Genomic DNA, 12,215 nt, shown 5'->3' with positions numbered 1-12,215 from the left:
AAAATATCTATTTTTTTATTTTTCGGTATTTTTTTAGTCACTTTTTATATATTTTAACTCATTTTTCAAATAAATAAATTTCAGAATGAAAAATTTATCTGTTTTATTTTATAAATTTGTAGTATAATTTTATTTGTTTTCTTATGTTTTTATTGTTTTAGGAAATAAAAATTAGACCTTTTAAAACTCTGGACTTCTCCCTTTATTAGATTGTGTTTAGTTTAGAGAAGAAAATTCAATAGATGAAAAATAATTAAAAAAGAAGAAATAGAATATAAATAAAATGATATCTTGTGTTGGTTGGTTTAAGAGAAATATGTGAGAAATAATATTTTTTATGTAAAAGAAAATCAATTTTTTTCCAGAAAATCGATTTTTGTGCTTAAAAGAAATTTCCCTAAATTTTTTTTAATAAAAAGAATCGATTATATTTTTACTGTCTATGAAGAGAATTTTTCCCTTCTAATTAAATTGTTGGTACCTAATAATCGGACCCTAATTTTGTCTACGGTATATTATTTCCATACGCAAAACAAACACAGCCTTAGTAGAAGCTAGCTATCTGGCCCATGAATAAAAAAAGTGGAAAAAGAAAAGGCTATGGACTTTCTTTTTTTTAACTTTTTGGTTAGTCTTAGAAATTGTTTTCTGAAAAATATACAAAGAAATCAAAAGCAATTTCTCATTTTCTTACTTTTTAACATGCAGATGAGTTGGAACTGTTTCTTGGGATGGTTCCATGTTTTTCTCAAACATTGTTGCTCAAAGAAGACAAAAGAGAGTGGAAAAGGTCGTTTGGATATCATCTACTACTAATTAATTTGTGGACACAAGCACACTTGCGGGTGCATGATTCCACGCGATTTGCAAAAGAAAACGATTTCACCGGAAAAAAAGTTAATTATTGCTCCAATGGTTAGAAAACATAAATTACAGAAAAATAATTTTATTAAAAATCTTCAAATCAAATATTTATAGGTTACATAAAAATACTCTGACAGGGGTTCACCCTTAACATCCTTCTCGTATCCTTAACATCTTCTAAAGACAACAAAGATTAAAGAAGAAGAGAAAAAATCTTCATAAGTGCTTCAAGAAAACATGAGCTTTCACCCTTAACATCCTGCAACTTTTAGAGAGAAAGCAAGATCTTTGATGATGGCTCAAATTAAAGAATTAAGAATGAGAATCCTGGAGCTTGTTTAATATAATATTAATTTGATAACTACTCTTATTAAAAATATTTTTTGATTTTATAAAATTAAAAAAAAAATACTTGTTTGATTAAACTTGTTTAGAGGTGTTGGCCGGGGAGCTTCTGAGTTTTGTATGGCTTCTTTTTGAGAATTGACAGGGTAGGAGAAAGGTCTCCGCGGCACATGAAGAGTCCGAATGTGGCTGGAGGCTGGAGCGGTAGTGTGGTACTTGAAAGGGCACATGTCATACTACTCAGACATTATGTTACAGATAATTAAGATCATAGATTTGTTACTACTCCCTGCTTCTGCAATTACGATTGCAACACAAAGGTAAAAATATACATACTATATTTTATTTTTGTTATCATAAAACACAATACTGGATGCTTCAGATGTTCTTCAAGTGTCACAACTCTTTTATCAATAGTGAGTGGCCAAGACAATAAAAAATGTAGCTCTTCATCTGTACGCTGGAAATTGTTATTACTGAATACATAATGTGAATGAATAAAACAATATAATTACAATTAAGGGGGGTGCGTTAAATATTGAAGAGGGGTGTCAACATCAATTATTAGTTTATAAATTTTGTGGTAATCATGCAGCCAGCTTCTTCTGTTACGTAAGTATGCATGTTCTCATGAAAATGATCATTTCTAAACATTGAAACATACTATACTAAATTATATGTGACTAATAAATATATATTGTAGAGGTTTAGACAAATGATATTGGAGAGACGATACTAACCCCTACTCCTTCCTTCCCTCGCCAAGTCGCCATCTAAAATTCAACATATTACCCACTAATAATTAATCCTTGAAGTCAACAAGAGTGCCAAAACTAAAATAACCTGGAATATATATATATATATATATATATAATACAAAATAGTAAAAATTGAACATGCACGGAGTAAACGAAAAATGTTGGATTATTCACCATTGAGCATGCAGCTATACAGACCCAAAACGCACACACTGTACCATCTTCATTCAAGAGAAACTGTTTGTAACTACTACACTCACACATATTAAGAATTAATTCAGAGGTTTTCTAACTCACTTTAAGTAAAAATAAGATAAAACAATCTAATACAAATTATTGGTGCATTTTTATATATTTAAAGATGATTGGTGCAATTTTTTTAAACCGTGACAATCATTTACAATGGGATTCTTTAATCTCGTTTTTATGCTGGATAAACTACAACTTCATTAATTCATATTAGTTAACCTCATTAAATTTTGTACAGTATCAAACATGAAAATTAAACTGAAATAATAATAAATAAAACTTATTATAAAGAGTTTAATTTCTGTATACATCTATAATATATAGGAAGGAAAACCCTAGTAGTTAAAAAATTTATACTCTCAATCAATTAATTCAAAATCATTATCTCCGTATTTCTTAATGAGCCCACCAAAAAGCATCACACTATCGCGTGCCCAGTCGTAAGCAATGAGTGGAACTACTTTTGTGACAAGTCAATGCATACGGTAAAGACGTAATTTTTCAGTCAAAGACAAAAAAAAAAGTTTGTTACCCTCAAAGAAGTTATAGAACAAAAATTAGAAAATAAATTAAAAATAAAATATATTTTTATCTCTCTAAAGAATTTTAAATTCGATTTTAGTCTTTTAAAAAATTTGGCTTATTCTTTTCCTCTAATTTAAAAAAATTTTCCTTTTGATTCTCAAAGTAATTATATTTAACAGTTAATAATAGTTATTGTCAGAAAATATATTTTTAGATTTAAAAGTGAAATATTTTAAAATTAGAATGATGAAAATAGGATAATTTTTTTGAAAGATTAAAGTTGAATTTAAATGCTTTTAAGAGAAAAAATATATATTTTACTCACAAGTTAATAACTTGAATTGTATAATTAGAATAAAAAAATTAGATAATATTTTTAAATCTTATATATGTACAAGGGACCAGTCAACAAAAAGAACCATTGAGAAGTTGGATGAAAGAGATGAGGTGAGTTTAGAAGTACTACTACATACGGCAGCACCTTTCTTTCCCGGTTTAAAAGACATGAATAGTCGGTCTACCGTTCACACTCCTCCGAACGAAAAGCTCATTCATCATGTAAAGCTTCAATCTTCCGTAAATGGCTGGTATTTCTTTTGGGCTCCTTTCCGTTGTTTTATGTCTCTTTATCATAATGACGTCACAAGCCACTGCCCACACATGCGATAACAGTATAGACAACTGCACAATTAACAGCACCTACACAACAACCTCAATACCCTCTTTTCCACTTTCTCTTATATGGCCAAAGCACAATCTATTCATCAATCAGCGAACTTTCCTGGATATTTGCCTCAAGGAACCTGAACAAAGTTTTCAATTATTGAGATTTTCATCATATATGCCTCAATACTCATTTCAAATTCCTTCTATTTTAAATGTTTTTTAAGAACTCTCACAAATATTTGATATCACTTTCAACACTGTCATCTGTAAACATCCCACTACCATCGAACTTTTATTATCGTCTATCATTTCCTACTCAAATACAAATACATGACGTGAGTCATAAGAATGAGGAGGAAGATGATGATAATAACAATAATAATGATGATGACTATGGTGGTGATGATGTTCTTCAAAAACAATAAATAATTACCCATGATCATTCTAAAACAAGAGAAAGAAGAGATCGTAGAACAAAAGGACAACAAGCACCAATAAATCAAATCAATTCCACTGTAACAAGATGAAAGATCTCGACATAGAAGAACTCATTGTGGGACATCATCCTATTATTAAACAACTCAAAAGGTGTCTTTAGGATAGTCTTGGTTGGAACACAATTTAATATATACACATTTTTCTTTAGTGCTTCATCCCACAAGGATTTAGGAAGATTGGAGTTGCTAAGCTTACTTCTTACCATGTCCACAAGAACTTTGGTTGTACTTAAGTGATGCAAACTCAATTATTAAGCAAGAAGAAGAAAGAGATAAGAAATTGTAAGTGTGAAATTTAGAGTAAAAGAAAGAAAAAGATAATGGGAAAAAATAAACAACAATGTAAATTAAAGTGAAAAGACAGAATCAAAATACAATGATGTTGGGGGCCTAATATGCCAAAACTATTTATGATGTAATGTAAAAGATTTTTTTTCTAATTAATGAATTCCTTGTTTCCACCCGTATATACTGAATTATCCTATCTTTGATTTCCCGCATGAAAGGTCTATGTTAACTCATTGGCAAGTGTACCAAATCGTTACAAGTAGTAAAGTTTTCTAAAGTCCGAGTGTCGAATCCACAGGGACTTTGTTTGTACTTAGATTAATGCAAACCCAATTTAAAAGCAAGAGATAAGAATTTAAAATAAAAGATAAAGAAAGGTAGAAGATAAAGTAAAGAAAAGATAAGATATTTAAAGATAAAATTAGAAGATAAAAGAAAAGATAAAAGATTGAAAGATTAAGATAGAAGATAAAATATTTAAATTGCGATACGATAAAGATAACTACTTCTACGAAATTCAAATAAAGGAGAAATAAAATCTATATAATAAAATTGTTAAAACCTAACAAGTCTAATCAGCCTAGATATATGGATTCAGGATTTGTTTGTTATCAATACCAGTGAACTAATTTCGCCCCACATCTATTCATCTCCTTGTCCCTGATGTCTCACGATGACAAGCCTACCTTAATTACCTATCTTCCAAATGCCCTTTGCGAAGACTCAATAACTAAGATGCATTAGGATTACATTCTAGATGTTTGCTAAAGCATGGACATTGGGGCATTAAGTCATGCTAACCCAATAATTTCTTTCTTTTATTGTTCTATTAAGCGTTACCCTCTCCCGAGTGGTCTAACCCTTAAAACCGATTCACGCATTCATTCCTTATCCCTAATTAGGCTTTACCCTCTCCCGAGTGGCCTAAAGACTAACAGAAAACAAAGTCCGAGATGCAGAATAAGCAAGAAAAAAAAAAGCATAAAAGAACTTGGAAGGAAACCCCTCTAAAAGATAACCCGATAATTTCTTCCTTTTAGTGTTCTCTTAAGCGTTACCCTCTCCCGAGTGGCCTAACCGTTAAAACAGATTCAAGTATTCATTCCTTACCGCTAATTAGGCTTTACCCTCTCCCGAGTGGACTAAACCCTAACAGAAAGTAAGTTCCGAGATACAGGATGTAAAAAGAAAGAATGGTAAATAAATAAAAGAACTTGGAGGGAATTCCTCTTTTTTATTGATAACTCTTGAAATGCTCCATACATCATTGGCTTTTTAGGCCTGCCAGGCCCTAGCTAGGGGATTTAGCCTCTCATAGTCATGAGGGCTTTACAATGAGAGGAGTGGTGAAAGAAAGAAAGGGAGTAAATGAAACCCCTAGGAGAGGGGGTTCTGTGGTCGTGTCCTGTCCCTTGGACTGGCTCTCTATTTATAGCTACTGAAGTGGGCTTTGGGCCTTCGTAGGCGCGCTTAGCGCGACACCCCGCGCTTAGCGCGTGTACTTCTTAGCCTACTTAGCCCGTGATGCGCGTTGAGCGCGCGTATTGGGTTTGGTTTTCTTCAATTTTTCTGCCCTTTTTGCTTGTTACACCTCTAATTTTTATATCTACACCCAAAAATTCAATTTAATTAATTTTCTAACTTTTAATCACAAATAACTGCTAAATAATTAATTTCTGGCCAATATTTGACTAATTTTCTACTATCAAAATACAATTATTTAGCAGTTATCAGTCTAATTTATTTATCATTTTCTCCCAAATTTCTTTACAAAAATAAAATAACAAACTACTTTAAGATAAGAGATGCAAAAATTTGTGGGCAAAATAAATGTCAATATATTTCTAGCAATGAATTTATTAAATTACCCTTCTCCAATTCTTTAGAAAATAACTATTTTTTAATGTATTATCCTCTAAATATTATATGGATGATGAGACCATAATAATAAATGAGCACGGAGAAGAATAATGGAATCAAAATAACATTAATTAAATAATAGACAGAGAATTACATTACAAGTGTTTTTGGCCTCCAGGAGCCCAACAATGGGGATTTAGTCTCTCATAGTCATGAGAAACTTTACACTTTAGGGGTTAATGGAAGAAGGTGATAACAAGAAAAAGGAAAATGGTTAAGGAAAAAACGTTTTCCCTAAGAGAGAGGCTCAAGCTTTGGATTTCTGCACTGGAGAGCTATGAGACTTGGCGTGTCCTTTCCTTCTAGCTCCTATTCCTTTTATAGGCATGAGGTAACTTACTTTCCAGGCTGACTTCGTGTTAAGCGTGCATTTGCGCGCTTAGCGCATACTAGGCTTCTTCTCATGAGCCTTCTAGCGCTGAGCCGAACCTACACGTTGAGTGAGAATTTCGTATTGAGCTAGACATCGCGCTAAGCCTGAAACTACCCGCTAAGCAAGCGTTGAGCGATAATTTTATTAAAAATCTTCAAATAAAATATCTTTAGCTTACATGAAAATACTATGACAGGAGGTTCACCCTTACATCATTCTCTTAACGCTACAAGTTTTAGAGAGAAAGCAAGATATTTGATGATGGCTCAAATTAAAGAATAAAGAATGAGAATCCTGGAATTGTTTAATTAATTTGATAACTACTCTTATTAAAAATAGATTTTTGATTTTCTAAAATTGAAATACTTGTTTGATTAAACTTGTTTACTTCTCAACTCCAGGAGCTAGAATAAATTACAATCATATTTATTATAGTTAAATTAGGGATGATTGATTTTAATGGAAAAAAATTAGGCATGGTTGATTTTAACGGAAAAAAATTATACAAAAAAAATTAAATATGATGATAACTGATTGTAGTTAAATTAGGAATGATTGATTTTAATGAAAATAAATTAAATACGATTGTAATTGAGGATTGATATACTATATTTTTAACTTTATTTTGATTGTTTTTTTTAAATTGATATGATTTATTATAATGAGAAATAATATTTAATTACGTGAAAACTGTTTACTTACCCCTATCTCGCTAGCCACAATGGCCAAACACTCCCACCTTATTCCTATTTCGTTCGTCACAATGGTAAAACACTATTGTTCACCAAGCCTGTTTCACCAATTCTACTGACTAATACCAATGGCGAAACCCCTGTCTCACTGCTCCACGTCAACCGTTATCTCGCCAGCATGTATGGCGGCTCATCTATATCGCCAGCATGCATGGCACTTTCAAAAGAAATCCTATTTAATAAATAGTTTTTAAAAGTAACCTTACTAGGTCAATTTACGTTGTAAAGTTGCCATCTAAAATCAACGAACTACCCACTGTTACTAATGATGAATCCTTCAACTCAACAAGGTGCGAAAACTAAAATAACCTAGAATCAATATATATAGACAAAATGGTAAAAATTGAAAATGATGTGACGTGCACGGAGTAAACGGAAAATGTTGTATTATTCACCATTGAGCCAGCTATACAGGTTTCAAACACGCAAGCATAAAGATGAAGAGGCTTGGGGTAATCCTGATCACAAACGATCGGAAGGAGTATAGAATCCTCTAACTTCAAATACATAAACATGAAGAAACTTGGGATCATTTTGATCGTCGAACAACCTGGAGGCGGATACATAATCCTCCATCCTCAAATATGTAAGCAAAAAGAGACTTAAGGTCATCTCGATTGGCAAACAATTATGAGGGGTACAATAGTTAACCCTTAATTCAGAAAATACATTTTGAGAATTAAAAATGAAATATTTTAAAATTAGAATGATGAAAATAGGACAATATTTTTTTGAAAGATTAAAGTTGATTTTTTTTAAAGAAAAAAATAAATTATTCGCAAGTAATAACTTAAATTGTAATATTAGAATAAAAATTAGATAATATTTAAAATCTTATATATGAACAAGGGACCCGTCAAAGAAAAATAAGAACCGAGATTGAGAAGTTGGATAAGAGAAGTGTGGTGAGTTTAGAAGTACCACATACGGCATCACCTTTCTTTCCTAGACAAAAAAGACTTGAATTTTCGGTCAACCGTTCACAGTCCTCCGAACAAAAGGTTCATTCATTATGCAAAGCTTCAATCTTCCGTAAATGGCTGGTGTTTCTTTTTGGCTCCTTTCCTTTGTTTTATGTCTCTTTATCATAATTACCTCACAAGCCAGTGCCCAGACATGTGATAACAGCAGAGGCAACTACACAATAAACAGCACCTACCACAACAACCTCAACACCCTCTTATCCAGTTTCTCTTCCCACACGGAAATCAACTACGGTTTCTACAATCTCTCATATGGTCAAGGCACAGACAAAGTATACACCATTGGACTCTGTACAGGTGATCAAAACCAGGATGACTGCCTCAGATGCCTCAACGTTGCCAGAGGCAATCTCACACAGCTTTGTCCAAACCAGAAAGAGGCTATTCACTGGAGAGTAGAGTGCTTGCTACGCTACTCTAACCGCCCCATATTTGGCACCGTGCAAAATGAACCTATGCAGATACTCTACTTGATAACAAACGTAACGGGTTCGGTGGATCAGTTCAACGCAGTGGTCGAGAGCTGGATGACGAATTTAACTCGCAAAGCTGCCTCGGGTGACTCTCGTCGTAAATATGCTACGGGCACTACCTTTGCTCCGAATTTTCAAACCATAAATGGTCAAACGCAGTGCACGCCTGATTTGTCATCGGAAGAATGCACTAACTGCTTGATGGAATCTATGGCATCAATCATAGATTGTTGTAGTGGACATGCTGGAGGCTCTGTTTTAAAACCCAGTTGTAGATTTAGATTTGACCCCTACACTTACTACGGACCAACACTGAGATTAGACCCAGATTCACCACCACCGACAATGGCCCCGCCACCATCACCGTCTACCAACAAAACTTCTTCTTCACAATCACAAGGTATTTGTCAATCTTTGCTCAAATTGCTTACATCTTAAAAATTACAATAGAACCACCCAACAGAACCTCGGAGTAGACTTAATGGTCCACTTTTCATTTTTATTTCAACGTTTTCCTCTTTGTAAGGGGTTGTTTTACTTATTCATTTGCTGATGGGAAAGTACGTGTTTGTGTTCAAAATTTGTCTGCAGTCTTATACGGTAATAAAATTTCAAAATTCGGGCTTCATGTTGAACTTTTGGATATTTTATTAATCTTAATCGGTGCTCTGACGATTGTGATTTGTGCAGCAAGTGCAGGAAAGAGCAAGACAGCACGAACTATCATTGCCATAACAGTCCCAGTTGCTAGTGTTGTTTTAGCGCTTGGTCTTTTCTGCATTTTTCTAGCAGTGAGGAAGCCAACAAAAAAAAGCGAAAGTAAGTTTATGGCTCTAAACTTGGATTTACCGTCATATGTTATAAAACATAGTCTTAGAATTTAAAGGGACAGTAATAGTCTAACATAAATCACAACTGAACTTTCTGACACACCTTGCAGTGGTCCTTTTGTCAAATAAAGCGAGATAGAATTCATTTTGCAGACAATAGTCAATAAATTTTCCGTAGTTCGAAGCGTGTGTTGCTCAAATTACTTCTAGCTGGTAGCTAGGTAACAGGGGAAATCAATTTAGAAATTTCCTTTTGATTTTTTATTGAGAAATTATATCTCTAGATGTTATTTTTTGCCCGCATTCATTTATCATATCTAAATACTCGCTAATTTTACCCGGGTTCTCGACTCCTCGTCCATGTGAAGTTAAAAGAGAAGAAGATAGTCATGAAGATGAAATTACCATTGATGAGTCATTGCAATTCAATTTTGACACCATTCGAGTTGCTACAAATGAATTCGATGATTCTAATAAACTTGGAGAAGGCGGGTTTGGAGCGGTTTACAGCGTAAGATGATACTTTTCATTCAGATAAATATCACTTCTTCATGGAAGTATGATATATCACGTAACTTGTCCAACAAAGATTTATTATCCTTGACTGATATACTTTCAGGGCCGGCTTTCCAATGGACAAGTAATTGCTGTCAAAAGGTTGTCAAGGGATTCTGGGCAGGGAGATATAGAATTCAAGAGTGAAGTGCTTTTAATGGCCAAGCTTCAACACCGAAATTTAGTTAGGCTACTTGGTTTCTGTTTGGAAGGAAGAGAAAGGTTGCTTGTTTATGAATATGTTCCTAATAAAAGCCTTGATTGCTTCATATTTGGTAAGTTTGAATATCTGCAAAATTAGATTGTTAGTATATGTCTATTAATTTAGTTTTGGTTCAAGACACACCGAGTACTAATATTGGTTTAACATTCATATGGTTGTGGTGTGTATGTATAGATCCAATAAAGAAAAAACAATTGAATTGGCAAAGGCGGTACAAAATCATTGAAGGTATCGCTCGAGGCATTCTCTACCTCCACGAGGATTCTCGATTACGAATTATACATAGAGACCTCAAAGCAAGTAACATTCTCTTGGACGAAGAGATGCATCCTAAGATATCAGATTTTGGGATCGCAAGATTGGTTCAGGTGGATCAGACACAAGCATATACAAATAAAATTGTTGGAACCTAGTATGTGCGAGAATATACCATAATTTATTGTTATAGAAGCTTAATTTTAATCAACTGTCAAGTAAAATAGTTTACGTATATTGCCCTGAAAAATGTCATAAAATTTATGAGTAATTAATCTTGCTTTGGTTGGCATGCAGTGGATATATGGCACCTGAGTATGCAATATATGGTCAGTTTTCAGCAAAATCAGATGTTTTTAGTTTTGGTGTATTGGTTCTTGAGATTGTAAGTGGCCAAAAAAACACTGGTATTCGTCGTGGGGAGAACGTGGAGGATCTATTGAATTTGGTAAGTCTTTCTTTTCTTCTGACTATATCTTCCTTCTCCTTGTTATTATAAATAATAGGATTGGAAAATTATTTATTCCTTTACATAAAACTGTAGAAATGAATTCTATGAAGTAACTAACATCTTTAATTGAGCAAACTCATGCAGGCATGGCGAAACTGGAAGAATGGAACAGCTACAAATATTGTAGACCCCTCATTAAACGACGGTTCTCAAAATGAAATAATGAGATGCATTCACATTGCATTATTATGTGTTCAAGAAAATGTGGCTGCCAGACCAACCATGGCTTCTATTGCACTCATGTTTAATAGCTATTCTCTCACTCTCCCGGTGCCTTCAGAACCTGCGTTTGTTGTGGATAGTAAAACTAGAAGCCTTCCTGACGCATGGTCATCAGGGTATAATTCAAGGGAAACAAGATCAACTAAATCCACAAATAAATCAATTGAATATTCAGTAGATGATTCTTCAATTACAGAGCCATATCCTCGCTAGATTTTGATCATAAAGGTGATAGTCATTTGCTTATTTGGTTACAAAAAACCCTAAAATAAAATACAATATCTTGAAAAGTTGTTTAATTTGTTGGTGTGACGTGATGTCTGGTTAGTAAACCGTATATTCAGACGAATAATGTTATTTTCATTGTTAAATTTTACCGTATTTTTCATAATTCTTTTTTCTTCCCCTCTTTATATTATTTTGAATATCTCAGCTTACACTTTTCTTTATTATTCTCTTCTCATCTTTCTCTTAAAAAATCATTTCAAAACTCAATCCAACCCGTGTGAGTTATGCTTTCTGACAATTATAATAGGACGGAGGGAGGAAGTAATAAATAAAACTTATAGGGAAAAAGTTCAATTTCTATGTATAGTTAATATAAAAAGATTATATTATTAATTAATAAAAAAATTATCATTGACATAAACGAAAAATAATTATTACAAAATTCAACAAATTTATTACTATAAATTTTTGTGATTCACAATTAAAACCGTCAATGTCTTTAAAATGCATTCAATCACACATATTTTTTCAATCTCTGTCATATTCAGTAAACTTCATATCCACCATAATAGAACACTATAACCATCATCCCCTCAAATCTGAAACCTTGGCAACACTACATCCATAAACAACATCAACACTCAACCCTCTATGGCCCTCTATAGCCATAGAGATACCCAACACCACTAAAGATTAGA

The 12,215-nt window shown here is 33.1% G+C and overlaps 1 protein-coding gene across 1 annotated transcript; it reads left to right on the top strand.

Moving 5' to 3' along the window:
- Positions 1 to 8,134: 8,134 nt before the first annotated feature.
- On the top strand, positions 8,135 to 11,680 carry LOC114402929 (cysteine-rich receptor-like protein kinase 26). Its single transcript, XM_028365630.1, has 7 exons — positions 8,135 to 9,093; positions 9,384 to 9,512; positions 9,892 to 10,034; positions 10,143 to 10,353; positions 10,476 to 10,713; positions 10,854 to 11,004; positions 11,152 to 11,680. Exons 1-7 carry the CDS (start codon positions 8,274 to 8,276, stop codon positions 11,500 to 11,502), a joined length of 2,043 nt encoding a protein of 680 aa, XP_028221431.1. The 5' UTR covers positions 8,135 to 8,273; the 3' UTR covers positions 11,503 to 11,680.
- The last annotated feature ends 535 nt before the right edge of the window (positions 11,681 to 12,215 follow it).

Source organism: Glycine soja, chromosome 20 (assembly GCF_004193775.1).
Source record: "Glycine soja cultivar W05 chromosome 20, ASM419377v2, whole genome shotgun sequence".
NCBI classification, from domain to species: Eukaryota; Viridiplantae; Streptophyta; class Magnoliopsida; order Fabales; family Fabaceae; genus Glycine; species Glycine soja.
This window is presented reverse-complemented; position numbering and strand designations above follow the sequence as displayed.

What these genes read in the sequence shown, in the direction of transcription:
- LOC114402929 (XM_028365630.1), top strand. Translation starts at nt 8,274, where the DNA reads ATGGCTGGTGTTTCTTTTTGGCTCCTTTCCTTTGTTTTATGTCTCTTT. An exon ending in GGTTTGGAGCGGTTTACAGC is followed by an intron (nt 10,035 to 10,142) that starts GTAAGATGATAC and finishes ATATACTTTCAG; the next exon opens with GGCCGGCTTTCCAATGGACA. An exon ending in TGGAGGATCTATTGAATTTG is followed by an intron (nt 11,005 to 11,151) that starts GTAAGTCTTTCT and finishes AAACTCATGCAG; the next exon opens with GCATGGCGAAACTGGAAGAA.